We start from the raw sequence: 15,692 nt of genomic DNA on the forward strand, positions 1-15,692 counted from the left end.
ATAATGCTTTTTCAAGGTCAAACCACTGGACCGAATTTGATAAAATTAGGTATGGAGCAAGCTTGAACTCCACTGAAGGACGTAGGCTATTTTTATATCTCACACTAAACGACCAACTACTAAAATAACGTAAATAAATATAAAACGCAATGGAAATTGAGAACAGCAACTTATATAAAAAATACTAGCAGACCCGGCCACGCGTTGCTGTGGCTGAGTGATTAAGGAAGGATTTAAAAGACAAAATTTAACACAAATTAACATAGCATTTTTAATTTCATTTTATTTATAAATACTCTGATAACCTTTAATTAAAATAAATCACAGTTTATCACATTAAAGTTTACTGAAGCGCCAGTCGATGTACAATATTTTTGGTCAACCTGTCTTTTGTTAGCACAAATAAACTTGATGGTCTTCCTACACGTGAACAGGCCACGTATAATTGCCCATGGGAGAAACATGGATTCTCTAAATGTAAGCCGCAAATAGACATTGTTTGGCCTTGTGACTTATTTATAGTCATCGCGAAAGCTAAACGAATAGAAAATTGCAGTCTTTTAAATGGTATTGGAGAATCTGATGGTATCATTGGAATGCGTGGTAACAGAACGATTTCTCCTTTAAACTTTCCTGTCAAAATAGTTGCTTCGAGAACATTTCCGGTGACTTTTTTTATTACCAAACGTGTACCGTTGCATAGTTTAGGGGGGTTCAAATTACGCAGAAGAATAATCGGTGATCCAATTTTGATTCGAAGATTGTGTGGAGGTATTCCTGTTATGTCTAAAGAATTTAAAAATTCAATTGGAAAATTCACTGCTTCATTTTCATCAACAGTAGTGTCGATTGACTTGAACGACATCAAATCACCTGGTAATAGTTGTTGTATCTGGTAGTTAATTAGATCTACATCAACATTTTTCGTTGCCATAATAGCACGATTACTAAGCCAATTATGATTTAGATAGTTATTTATTATATCTGGGAATACACTTTCGATCAGTTCATTTTTAGTTTGAACAACAGTACAGAAATGTTCTGGTAATCTTATGCATTGGGTATCTTGATAAAATCGTACTTCACCGTTTCCAATATCTAATAATTGCTGAGAAAATACTTGTGCTGCCGGATCATTTTGGAGTTGTACTCGCATGTTTTTTGTCAATCTTAGAGTTTTGACGTTTCTCCATAAAAATGATTGTTTTAGACATGCATTGATTTCATCGGCAAAAGTAGAGCGAGGAATGACAGGCAATGTTTGCCGGAAATCACCAGATAATAGTAAAATAGCACCACCAAAAAGTCTGTTATTACTGTTTAAATCCTGCAAAGTTCTATTTAATGCTTCGAGCGAATGTTTATGAGCCATGGTACACTCATCCCAAATTATGATTGAACTCTTCCGTAATACTGCAGCCATTCCGCTCCCTTTCTTAATGTTACACATTGCATTTGAATTATTATGGATATCTAGTGGTAGCTTAAAAGCAGAATGTGCTGTTCGCCCACCATCTAGCAAAGTAGCAGCTATGCCTGATGATGCAATTGCTAATGCAATTTTTTTGTGTGAACGTACTTTCGCAAGGATCAACGATATCAAAAATGTTTTACCGTTTCCACCAAGGCATCCTGGTGCATCCAAGAAGAAAAAACTGCCTTGTTTAGCATCAACAGCCAACATAATCCGATTGTATATACTTTTTTGTTCGTCAGTTAATAATGGTTCATTGTTAGCAACAATTGTAGTTAAATCAAGATTATTAAATTGTTCTTCTCGCTGCAAATCACTGTTTACAATTTCTGTAGCTGGGCGATTAGGTGATGGCATACCATAATGATTAAGTGATGAATTTGAGATCATAATACATAAGTCTTCAATCAATATCAATGCTTCATTATACATATATGGGGTGAAATCTAGATTTGGACATTGGTTTGTTTGTTTAAGTCGGTACAGTATATCCTCAGTCATGTAGTTTTTATATTTTTCCCACAGTAAAGAAGACTGTGTTAGAAAACATGTCGTCAAAATAATGGCAAATAGTTGACGAATACAACTCGGCGAGGACGTTAAAGCAGCATCAGCAAGTGTTAAATCCCAGTGATTGTCATCTTCTAAAAGTTGCACTCGCGACATGCATCTTGATACGTACTGAATACTTGACCATTAACTATTCGTAAAAAATGGAAAGATATCGGTCCAGGGACAATTACCAACAACAAACGCAGAAAGAAGCACTCACGTTGTTTTGGATGTACTGTATAAAGTCTTCCCAGTGTCTTAGCTTTAAATATACCTGCTATCGAAGGATGTGGTTCTCCTTTTTTATGTGGCTCCCATTTTTTAGCGGACGTATTCCATGTAAAATAGCATGGAATATCGGAATATAAAAATGTTTTTGCGAATTGCCCAAATACATCAGTTTTTTGACAAAGTGAGAAAAATTCAGTTAACGTCGTTTTTGGTGGTTCAAGTGCTCTTTGGACAACATTCTCTTCAGTGAAATATACACGTTGACCATTTTCAAGATGCACTGCAAGATGTTGTACAGAAGGTTCTCTTTGGTGTATGGGAAAACTAAGTATACGCCAGATAGCTTCATTGCTACTAATGTATCTTCCTAATTGATATCGTGCTATTTCGTCATTTTCATGTATATTTTGTACTCCAAACATGGCCAAATCACTGCCCTTGTTGACGTACTTACAAATGTACTTGATGTATTTAATGGAACTACAAAGCTCAACATTAATATGAGCCTTGTACGTTTTTGAGAGCAGTGGTGAGTATGGTACCACCCATTGATTGTCAATTTTTAATTCGGTAGAATTTGACATTCTCATTTTAAATGTTTGAAAGCAAGAATTAAACTTTCGTGTCTTACGCAAAAATAATTTTGAATCATTTGAAATGCCAGAAAGAAGAGATTTCAAAGGTTCAGGCGGAGTAGGGAGTGGTAATAATACAACTTTCCCTGAGGCACAACACATGCCAGGTGATTCATTCCGAAATTTTAACGCCTGACAATGTTTGCATATTTTGTTCATCGCACCCGTAGTAACTTTGGGATCAGCTGAGTAATTAATGTCTGGTGCATAATTAAACCCAAGACGAACAAATGATTCACGTGTTAATGCACGACTGGTTCGCTGCCTTTCTCGGTCTCGTTCTCTAATTGAATCTATGTGTTGTCCACGTGCAGCTCTTGTTCTCGATAAATATTCTTGGAGACGATTATCACGCTGTTCTCTTGATTCATGCGCACGAATATCAGCTATGCGAATTCTTTGAGCTTCATTTCTTTCTGCTCTTTGTTCGACTGATTCGTGAGCTCTTTCAAGACGCCGTTGTCGAGCTTTTTTGCTACGAGCATTGTTGAGGTTAGATTTTTTTGGTGGCATTTTACTGAAATTTTTATGTGAATAAATTCCTTGTACTATTATTTTGTTGTTCTTATATTTCACTGCATTATGTAACTGTAAATTAGTAGCTATATAGATATCCAAAATAATATACAACAAATGAAAATAAAATGAAAAATGATCCAGAAAAAGTCCAAGATCCAGATGTCACAGAGAGTATCGATCAAAAAAGGGCCAGCACCACGTGTAGTGGAAAATGAAATCTAAAATTCAACGGTAGCGCCATCTATGATAAGTTAATGATAAAAGGTCTGACAGATTTCTGTAAAAAATCCTATGTGAGGCGCCATCTGTTCGAAATTTTCGTAACTTACAATTAATAACAACAATCAACTTTGATAATCAGTTTATTGTTATTTATAAATCATTGAGGCCATTAATCGAAATGAAAACTATCCTATCTCTTAAGTTGGACCAAATTACACATAAATGCCAAATTTCATCAATATCGGTTGAGTTGGTGAAGAGTTCACTGGGAACATACATTGTGACACTGGATTTTTATATATTAAGATGAGATACTAAATCCAGTCCCAAATTATGTATAGGCATTAGGCATACTACGTTCGTAATCCGTATACTAGTCACTACATAGCCGCTACTGACAGAAATATCACCTAGTTCATAATCGTACTAATAACGGAAAAAAGCCGATGTTATGAGGTCGATAGAACACAAATCATAAAGTTGCAATTTCGGAAAAATGTAATCAATCTGATTGTGAACAAAACTAACGTATTGAATATCAAAAGTGAGCAGGGGCGGCAAAATTGAATAACCTACTCGCAGTAAATTTGTAAATCCGTCACTGATTAAATCCTTTTCCGCAACTCACTAACTCTTTAGCTATAAGTTTTATGTACATTACTGATAGGAGGCACTACAAAAGACTTAAAACATAATATAGATTATAAAGGCTACACCTTTTTAATTACTATTTCTGACTTGGTCTGATAAGGAAATTACTTAACATGTGTTTGTGGTAGCTTCAATGTTTTATTTAATCAAAATCAATTATTTTATAAATCAAAGATGACGTATTATAATACCGCTATGTTATCATGTGGTAATTTCTTAAACGATTCCTCGTAGTCAAGCCGAAAGATCACGTAACACGTCGAGTTATGGAAATACACCCGTCAAACGTTCAACGCAAGTTAGCGTTTATATAAGAAAAACGTTTTTGAAAACGTTCAATCAAAATATTCGACAACCTCCATGGTCGAGTAGTGTGTACATCGGTTTTCTTGGGTACGCCACTCCGAGGTCCCGGGTTCGATTCCCGGCTGACTGATATAGAAAATAATCATTACTTTTCTATGCTGGGTTGGGTCTGGTTATTTGTGGTACCGTAGTTACTTCTAATTCTGCATAACAAAAGTGGTTTAGCTACTAACATTGGGATCAGAGTAATGGATGTGATGTTGTCTCATATTTATTTATTATTTATTTAAATCGGTGGTAAGGCTTTGTTTCCCAAACAGACTTAACTCGAGTAGACTCATCATTCATCAGATATTCTACCTTCATGTACAAATATGTATTATTGTATTTCGGTTTGAACAATAAGTCAATGTACCTGCAGTTACAAGCACAAGATACATAACATCTCAGTTCCATGTGTTGGTAGTATATCGCGGATGTAAAGACTTTAGTGAGCAGTATAGATCACTTACAATCACTCATTTGACTATCCGACAAACAAAAATTGAGCATTATTGTAAATTACGTTGTTTTTCATTAATTGACTCAATATCAGTACTAAATAACGCAAAAGTGTAAATATTCGTGTAAAAAAATTGAATATACCTACCTATACGAATTTTCGTCATTTATATTGAACCCGCATTGGAACAGCGTATTTTCCACCATTCCAAACCTTATCATCAAAGGGAGAGGAGGCCTTAACCCAGCAGTGGGAAATAAACAGGCTGTTATTGTTGTTATATTGAAACGCAGCGTTTAAAACGTCGGTCTGCTTCGATAACCGCGAAACAAAACCATTACATTAAACGCCAAGATTGATGGTAAATTACCCATAGAAAGCGCAATCGCTGCAACGGTGTACGGCTCATCCACACCACATACAGGCTCATGGTGTAATCTCCATAGATTCGACTCAATTACCGATATTGTCGGTGTAACGGATGTTTAGCGAAACATCTACTAATATCACTATTAGCTATTTGTAGCCACGATATTGCACATAGAAGCGTTCAGATATAACTTAAGTTTTATGTATGTAGTATTATGATAGATTATTCAACCATCTTGTTTCAATATTAAGGCTTTTCCTAAGACTATATTAACCAATAGACTTATCAAAGAATTCATTAAATCAAAATCAAAATATTAATTATTTGCATATCTTCATAGAGAATCTTTGGAATCGTCGTGATATCTAGTTATCTCATAATAATTACCACCAGTATGTGCATTCTACCAAGAAGGATTTTTAAGAAAATACTCTTTTCTATTTCTAACAATTCACGTTGGTACGTTATTTAAATAAAATATATCCTTTACGAAAATCAAGTAATTCGTTCGCTGTTTAATCATCATTATCGTTAAATGGTATAAAATACAGTCGCTTACCACTGTCTGTCCCGATATAGATATAGATACCTGCTAGATCTATAAAATTACGCAATGGATTTTGATGCGGTTTTTTTAATAGATAGAGTAATTCGAGATGTAGGTTTTTCTATATAATTTATGGACAATATAGTAAAGGAACACTGATAATTTTAGAAGTTATGTTTTGTCATAAATAAACAAATTATATAGTTTATGTAATATCATTATTGCTAACTATAACTATATACGCATGAATTGCGTTATAAATGTTATTCATTTAATAAATAGGCCAAGTAAAAATGACCATGAAATTTTATTACACACGACTTCGATTACATAAAAAAAATAGAAACATAAAAAAAAACACAATTTAATTTCCCATTGATTGTAAATACAGTATAACGTACAAAGTCCAATGCATTTGAACGTTTGATTTATCACCGTACCCTATAATACAATTTATAACTCAAATGTATCTATCTATAATCTGGATACCGAGATTGTAGGTCGAACGGTACTTGTATTGTGTCGCAGAGATACATCTCTACGTATTATAGCTCAGAAGACGTATCCTACGTTGCATCTAATACTATTCTCAATATTTTGCATATAATTGTATGTAAATAAGTCATAATAAAATCATTACGAAAGTATCAAGGCTTGTGATTTTTTACAATAAATTGTGAGGCGAATTTCATTGAATGCATTGAGTATTTTTAGACGACCTATGAGGTCGAGTAGTGTGTATTGGGTTCGATTCCCGTTCGAGTCGATGAAGAACAAGTTCATTAGTTTTCTATGTCGTCTCGGGTCTGGGTGTTTGTGGTACCGTCGTTAAATATTTCTGATTCTCCATAGAGCAAGTGCTTTAGCTATTTGCATTGGGATCAGAGTAATGAATGTCATGTTGTCCAATATTTATTATATATAACGGCTGTGCCCGCGACCTTGTATGCGTTCGAATTTAACAAAAAAATAATAATATTTTAGCCCAGTTACTCCTTATTATATTAGTTATCTGCCAGTGCATATCCCGTCAAAATCGGTCCAGCCGTTCCAGAGATTACCCGGAACAAACAGACAGACAGACAAACGTAGTAAAAATATGATATTTTGGTATATGTACCGTGTATACGTATACATATGGATTGAGTTAAAAATAGCTATTTTAACGTTACAAACAGACACTCCAATTATATTATATATGTATAGATTATTTATCGATGCTTTTATTTTTTATAGTGAGAGGATCTTAAGGGAAAAGATCTTTATTCGGTTATTTTTTTTATATACATACATATATACCAGAAAACTGTCTGTATATAAGATTAACGTGTAAATCAAACGGTATTAAACTTGATATACAGCACCATCTACGTGAGCTTTCATATCATACATTTAACGTCTCATATCTATAGTATCTTCCAATCACAAGACAAAAGCCAAATAAACAATATTTGACGTCTAATTAATGCGATATCGTTTGCGTAAAGGGGAATTATATAGTATTATAAATATAGGAATCAAGAACTGTTACTTATCTATACATATAATAAAATTTGAGTGTCTGTATTAATGTTAAAATAGCCCATTTTGGAATGCATATCTATATATACACGGTACATATACCAAAATAACATTTTTTACAATTTTTATCTGTCTGTCTGTTTGTTCTGGCTAATATCTGGAACGGCTGGACCGATTTCGACGAGACTTTCAACTGATATAATAAGGAGTAACTTAGGCTAAAATAATAATTATCTTTTTGTTAAATTCAATCGCGTACAAGATCGCGGGCACAGCTAGTAGACAATATGTCTATTAAGAAATCGCATACAACATATAAATCTAAGGTTTGATTCACAGAAATCTAAATAATTTACCTTATTATTTAGATATCTGTGGTTTGATTGTCTTCGTACTTCGATTAGAATATTATTTCAAAACCCATTGCGTTACTATTTTGATTTCAACAACATTAAAAATATAAAAATTGAAAAATTCCCATCCTTAATCTTTACACGATGAGTTTTTCGATGTAAATTCCCATAATTATGTATTTCTTTTACTTTCTTTACGGGTCCTTTATGTCAAAGCATGACGGTAGACGGTACCATTAAGTAATTTTGGCTCCCAGAAAAACTACAGTGACTTTTTTTCATTTCGTTTTGACGGCACAATAATTTCTTTGAGGAACGCCGACGACACTGGTGACTCGATCGTTCCTAATTGCAGCGATAATAATGATCATAAGCTACAGATTAACTTTAATACTTACATGTAATATTAACGGAATAAATCACTTCATTTGATAAGGTTTATAATTAGAAAAACAACAGTAACTACTGGTAATGACTATTACACGTGGGTAGTATATTCTAATATCATTATTAAACAACCTAAAAAATACTAATATAATAATATAATATAATAATAATAATAACTTGGAATAAATCGATTTACAGACTTTGTAAAACTAGATAGAAAAAGATTACATCTTATTTGTACCCGTAGATGTAGATATAGTTATATATTGAAGAATATACATAGAAATATTTTTTTAATTCTTGCTTTTTCAGTTAGGAGAGTTGATAATTATCTGCTTGCCAATGCAATAGTATGCATGGATTTTACATATGAATCGTTTTCTTGAGTCACTTTTTTTTTATGAAAGCCGCATTAAACTCCGTTGTGTAGTTTAAAAAGATCTAAACGTACAGACTGCGGGAAGCGACAGTGCTTTATAGTCTATAGAGATTATTATTAAGGCTATACGTTTATCTAATATCTATTTGTTTGTCTATTTTCATGAAAAATAATGATGTCGCTTTATGTCCAAGCCGAAAGTAAGCCTCCTTGGGTTCTTTTAAACAATCTCCGAGTATTATAAATACTTCGAACGCACTTTGGTCGAATTCTTTTTTTCTGGACGTTCTTTGTCCATATCTTGACATCTTATTTATAAACATTTATAGGTCTTCGCATGACTAAGGATTTTCTTTAACGTTCCTGTTTTTTTTTTTTTTTCTAATTATATCGAACTTTCTCTTTAAAGTCCCGGACTGTCCACCCTACACAAAGGGACCAATCAAGAAATCTATCAAGACGTTACTTTTTTCTATGCTTATGTTCTCTAATGGGCCGTAGTGTTGACATTCTTCAGTTAATCGTTTGAAAAAGAATCATCGTTTATACGAGCCATTGTATGAAACACAAATAGAATAAGAAATATAAAATGGCCTTGAACAGGACAAAGCTCTGTAGGTACACGTCGGCATAAACGTTTTATAGTTTTACTTGTGATAACATTTTGTTTTGTTTCTAAATACAACCAATTAAATACCAGTCAATTTAAATTTCCAATGCAGAGGTTTAATATAATGCTTAGGCAGGTTTTTGATTAATGGTCTTTGATTTGATGATTAAATTTAAAAAAAAAAGCCTAGAAAATAATGAACCAATATAATGCAAGAATATATATATTGCAAATAGATGGGTTGGTCGTAGCGGGGGCGTACTGGCAGATCGAGATTACAATTCTAAAAATTCTGGGAGAATTTTCGCTTAATAGTAATAAATATAATAATATACATTCTTTTATTATAATGATGTTCGATATTCAAACTTTTCATCAAAATCCAATTAAGCTATCAGACAAACAAAGCCTGGTGTCACTCGTTTACTAAAATAAGTGACCGTTCATCGTAGGCTGTATACATTAACACCTGTACCTCAAATACGCGACACGGTCGAACGTTAAATAACGTTATGTCACACGATCGTGACATCCCAATTCGACCTTGTCTCGGAACTAATCGTTCGGAATCGTGACTCGATTCGTAACAACATTCGATGGTCAAATAGTATTTATTTTATTAGCGAGCATAATTTATAATCAATACAGATACGGTTTTTCGTTTGATTTATAATATGTTGATGTTAAACTGAACACCAATTGTTAGCTAAATTAAAAAGGATTCTTGGGGTCATTCCTTTGCTTTATACTATGACGGTTTACGTAACAAAAAAAATAGTAAGTAGGCTTGGGTTAATGTAAACATTAGTTGAGCTTAAAACTAATTCCTTGATATTCAGTTATAGTCCTAGAAACTAAACTGCCATATTTCGGACTGATACTGAGAATTTCTTGAAGGATTGAAAATCCTTTTAATTTTAGTGACGTTCGAACTCGATATGACATGATTTCCACTTTAACTTTTTAAATTAACCACTACGACACAGACAGCAAATTGTTGAAAAATTTTAATGTACAAAAAAGATATACATATTTGAAAAAACACCCTGTCACTTTTAATTAATAAACCCATACTTATGAGAGCAGTCGTCTAGAGTCGAGATGGCCCAGTGGTTAGAACACGTGCATCTTAACCAATGATTGCAAGTCGAACCCAGCCAAGCATCGCTGTTTCATGTGCTTAATTTGTCTTTATAATTCATCTCGTGCTCAGCGGTGAAGGAAAACATCGTGAGGAAACCTGCATGTGACAAATTTCATAGAAATTCTGCCACATGTGCATTCCACCAACCCGCATTGGAACAGCGTGATGGAATATGTTCCAAACCTTCTCCTGAAAGGGAGAGGAGGCCCAGCAGTGGGAATTTACAGTTGCTGTATGAGAGCAGGCATTGAGAATCAAATTATTCACTTCCAGGCTTAACAATCAGCTGTCGTATCAACATATACACCCAAATTGCAAGTTGCAAATGGATTCTGAGCATAATTAGTACAGATCGTAGTAGTAGGTCGTATATCTTTATTATAATAGTAGTTGTCGCCCACAGCTTTACTAGCGATTAAGCTATTGGTCATTAGGCGTTAAGCATAAAAAGTAGCCTTCCTTGGATTTCAAATTTAAGCCATACTAAATTTGAACGTATCAGGCCAGTGATTTAGCCGTGAAAATGCAATGGACAGAGTGACTTTCCTATTTATAATGTTAGTTAGTATAGATGTTACTTACATGTAAATGATATAATATGAACATAGGCTTAAACAATGTGTATACTTAGACAATGTTCGAAGTGGTTTCGAAATAAATACAATTTAGTTATTTTGTACCTAATTAGATTGCTAATACATTAAATATTTAATACATATATAAAAAAAAACAATAGACGCATTTTGAATTTTGCTGCAATCGATTCAATGTATTGTCATTTTCATTTCTTTTGTAATTTTCTAAAAGAAATTAACAATAAGAAACTGAAGCTTGGAAATAATTCCAAATGTCATACACAATATTAAGACATATTTAAACATTCAATGTGTATCTACTTCGTGACGTGAACATATATTTGTATATTGAATTTCTTCATTCGTCTTTAGATTTAAAGACCTCAATAACTTCATCTGTCATTATTGATGTTGATATAGAATCATTAACCTAGTTTGTTATGTTGTTTCATCATTTCAATAGTAATGTACAAGGCACAAGACACTATGACTTGTCTATGGTTTATTTTGTTGAAAACAGAACTAATGCAAGTTTAAAATTTAAAAACATTTATATCACAGATTAAATATTTAAATTTGAATAGAACTGTTCGTATATTTTTATAATAAAAAAAAATAGATATATTTTTATAGTCAAGTAAAAAATTTAGCAATTAATTGCATTTATACTACGTTTAGTTTTCTTTTATTTATTACAGAAATGGTTTTGAATTATTTATTGTATGAACATATACTGCTTTTTTTTAATTTCCATGTATTATTTAAATATTTTCTTTGTAAATGAACTCTTATTTTTATTTCTTAATTTGTACATTTATAAAATGTTATTTCCATTTTTGAGTCTCACAAAATATAAATGAAGTGGAATTTAATGTTTATTATTAATAAAATAATTAATTGATTCTCAGCCGACAGTCGAGAGCACCGCGTAGTGTTTACTCATACAGAAGTGCCGTGGCGCCATCTGTTGCCTCCACACATCGCTCCAAAGTTTCCAGAAAGGTACATTTAATTTTTTTTTTATCATTTCATTTTATTAACAAAAATATTTATATATTTATTCTTGTTTATTCAAAAACAGTTATAACAAACACTTTCTTTCTTTGTTCTAAATGAAAATACATGTGTATCATTATTTATTTTAGTCGTTTATACCTCAAGTTATAAAATTATATAAACCAATATCATCAAAGATCTCAAAATCATCCAAAACATTTTTTTTGTTATAGAAAAAAGTTATATAATTAAGTACAAAAGTTACTGGAAATATAAAATATCACCCGCATTTAAAACCTGTAACGAATACAAACATAAAAAACAAATGCATATCTGTACGTATATTATTAAAATTGATAGAATACTTTGAAAATTAATTGAATCTGATAAAATTATCGCCAAATCATTATGAACGCAATGTTTCCAGGCTGGAGTGAAAGTGGACGCGATGGCGGCCCCGAACCCATTCTGCCCGAACGTAAAAGGCATGTGCTGCCTCATGCTGCTGCTGAATCTCGGCCTTATCCTCGTCACACTCGGCTTTGTCATCGTGCTGCAGTTCTTTGAACCGCTCTTCGTTTGGTAAGCATCATTACGCATTTCCCCCACATGATGTAAAAAACCAGCGGTACCGACTCCGTCTCTACGGGGGGGCATCCCGGGATCGCTTACGCATTCTACCGTGACGTCCCGACGGTTGGGCTTCCAAGCTAGAGGAGTTCCCGGGCTACAGAAAACATCTCTACTCCCTGCGACGATTACAGCTGGAGGAGAAGCGAAGCGAAGAGAAGCGAAGCGCGCGCTTTTTATTAACTTATAATCAAGTCATGTCATAATCATCACTTGACCTTAATAGCTCAGCTGTGCAGATGTGAAAGTCGCAGGTATGACCATTTCGTATATCCACATCTAGTAAGGTTTTGATAATTCTGTTCTTAAGGAAAATACAATTTGATAGATAGTTATTGTGTGTAGGGAGGGCTTAACTAAGCTTACCGAGAAATTGTCGACCTAGATTGTTCCAAGATAACGGAAGCTGACAAAACATCTCTGTTGGATATAAAATCTATATATCTAAAAGTAAAGTAAAGTAACAGCCCGTAAATTTCCCACTGCTGGGCAAAGGCCTTCTCTCCCATTAATAACATACTCCTCTCCAATGGTTGGTGGCAGAATTTCGATGAAATTAGACACATGCAGATTTCCTCACGATGTTTTCCTTCACCGCTGAGCACGAGATTAATTTTATGATATTATACAAATTAAGCACATACACATATATAGTGGTGCTTCCTTGGGTTTCAACCCGAAATCATCGGTTAAGATGCACGCGTTCCCACCACTGAGCCATCTCGGCTCTTAAATGAAATCTATATAAGAACTGACTATTATGGGGATAAAAGTATTCATACTAAAAGTGTTACTAACTAAAAGAGATGAGCATGAGCGTAGAGGGAGAGGAAGAAGACATGGATGGAGTGCGTGTGAATAAGAGAGACGGATGTGTACGATCAAATGACGATGAATAGAGAAAAATAGAAGTAAAAGACTTTCAAGGGCAGGGAAAGAAGAAAGAAATGAACATTGCTCATAGTATCTACTCGTTTATTCCTAGTGTAATATCTACATGTTTCGTTCGGTTGCTTTGCATTGGTCTATTAATCCCTGCAATATATAATTTCAAATTATACTTATTTTTATATAAAAATATATGCAATAATAATAAAAAACACATTATCTATGTCGATGAATTCCAATCAAGACGTAGCGTAGCGCCGCGCTTATAAATCTAATCCCAGCTTTACACATTCACAACTAAGAAAATGGTACAAAAAACGTCAAAGAATTTATCAATAATGTGTTCCCACGTTACAAAAGTGGGTAAACTGTTTCGAAAACCAGATCATAATGCGGCTTACATCCATACACCTCTTCCCAACGACGCAAAGCGCGATCATTCTCTATAGAACATTAAAAATCAATTTACATTTTAAAATAGTTCGCGTACAACGGTAAATGCAATTTGCGACAACAATATGACATTTGTACGGGCGTTTTTGATTTTAGAACGCTTCTCACGAGATCTCAGACGGTCAGGAAAAAAAAACAGAAAAAATGTAATGACTATCATTAATTTCTATTGTGATTATTTCCTCCTGATATTCGTCTTTCTTTAGTGTGATAAAGTTTTATGATTAAAGGTCAGCCAACCATGAATTCGAATGCGTATGAAAACAAAGTTACAATACATATTATACCGTATACTGTTATCGTATGAAATAGTTATACTCAATAATCAATAGACGGGTCTAGAATCATACGATTTTTAATTTGTAGACAATATTTTCAAACAATGAGCTCCAAATAAATAACAATGTAATTCAATCATAGCAAATATAGACCATCCAGCTTATAAGATTCTTTTTGTGATACACTAATGCCAATAAAACAGTTACACTAGTTGTTTCTGCGATAGATTTTTTTCTTTGACTCTTTTGAATATTTTTCAACTGTGTACAAATATTTCTGTATAGTTGTCGATTTGCTAAAACCATTTTTCTTCTTCAGGATCCTGGGTATAGTCTTCCTTATATTCGGTTTCATCACACTCGTGGGCAGCCTCATATACTGCGTAGTGCTCTGTCGAGAGAACCCGTACCCCCGCTACCCGGACGACTTCTACTGGACCCACCACTGGTCTAAAACCATTGGACCATCGGAAATCCACTACAGTGCTAGTGAAAAACCATACAGACAAAATGGACACGATAGATACAATAAATACAACGGAGGTAAATATTCTGATAGGGAAAGTGCTAAGGGATATTCAGACAGAGAGAGTAAATTAAGCAGGTATTGATTATAACGAATATAAAATTGGCGCCAAACCGCGCTGTCACATTTCGAACGTTTGACAGATTTGTGAAATTAATAAAGAAATTTTAGAACAGCTTTACTAATTAAGGCCTAAAATATAAATCATACAGGTTTTTGACCGTTAATGGAAATATAAATATTTTTAGTTTATAAATAAATCATTATGATATTCTAGTAGATATTTAAGTATTAACTCAGATTAGTGTTCAATCAACACTATTTACCATATTATATTTATTTATGTCATGAAAATAAACGTGCGCTTCCATTAACGTTTAAGTTTAAGCTTTTATTATTAAATCTATAAAATACAACATAATTCTGAAATAAAAAAAATCATTACGAGAAAATTATTATTCTGTACTTAATATTTTAAGTAAGTAATTAGTTTATTTATAAATTGTAAATATTATAATATGAATCTCTGAAATAAAATGCCATATTAATTTACCTGTTATTTAAAAAGTAATAAATATTTAAACTAGAGACAACTCCAATAATGGTATATATATTTTTTTAGTAACTCGATAGTTGGGAGTTTATTATGAATTTCATGTAAATTAAGGAATGTAATACATATTATGTCAAATATTGCTAATAAACGATTTTATTACTACAAATTGTTTTAATTTATTATATTATAACAAATCAACGATTATAACATTTGTGACTACGAGGTTGCAGATTACGAATTCCTGATTTTAAACTTTCAGCGAAAACCAAAGTTTTAACTTATGTGAACCTTCACAGATACAAATATTATGATTACAATTATACTACTTCTAGCCGTGGAGGGCGGACTGCAGGAGCATAGGTCCCATTTTTGTACTTCTGATTATAT

The 15,692-nt window shown here is 33.1% G+C and overlaps 1 protein-coding gene across 1 annotated transcript in view; it reads left to right on the plus strand.

Moving 5' to 3' along the window:
* LOC124536219 overlaps nucleotides 1-15,467 on the plus strand; it is a 135,040-nt gene extending 119,573 nt beyond the window's left edge. Inside the window, exons 4-6 of the mRNA XM_047112708.1 lie at nucleotides 11,887-11,980; nucleotides 12,402-12,556; nucleotides 14,543-15,467. Of these exons, the coding sequence (XP_046968664.1) occupies nucleotides 11,887-11,980; nucleotides 12,402-12,556; nucleotides 14,543-14,834 (541 nt within the window). The 3' untranslated portion in view covers nucleotides 14,835-15,467. The remainder of the gene's footprint in view (nucleotides 1-11,886; nucleotides 11,981-12,401; nucleotides 12,557-14,542) is intronic.
* The last annotated feature ends 225 nt before the right edge of the window (nucleotides 15,468-15,692 follow it).

This window comes from Vanessa cardui, chromosome 16 (assembly GCF_905220365.1).
Source record: "Vanessa cardui chromosome 16, ilVanCard2.1, whole genome shotgun sequence".
NCBI lineage: Eukaryota > Metazoa > Arthropoda > Insecta > Lepidoptera > Nymphalidae > Vanessa > Vanessa cardui.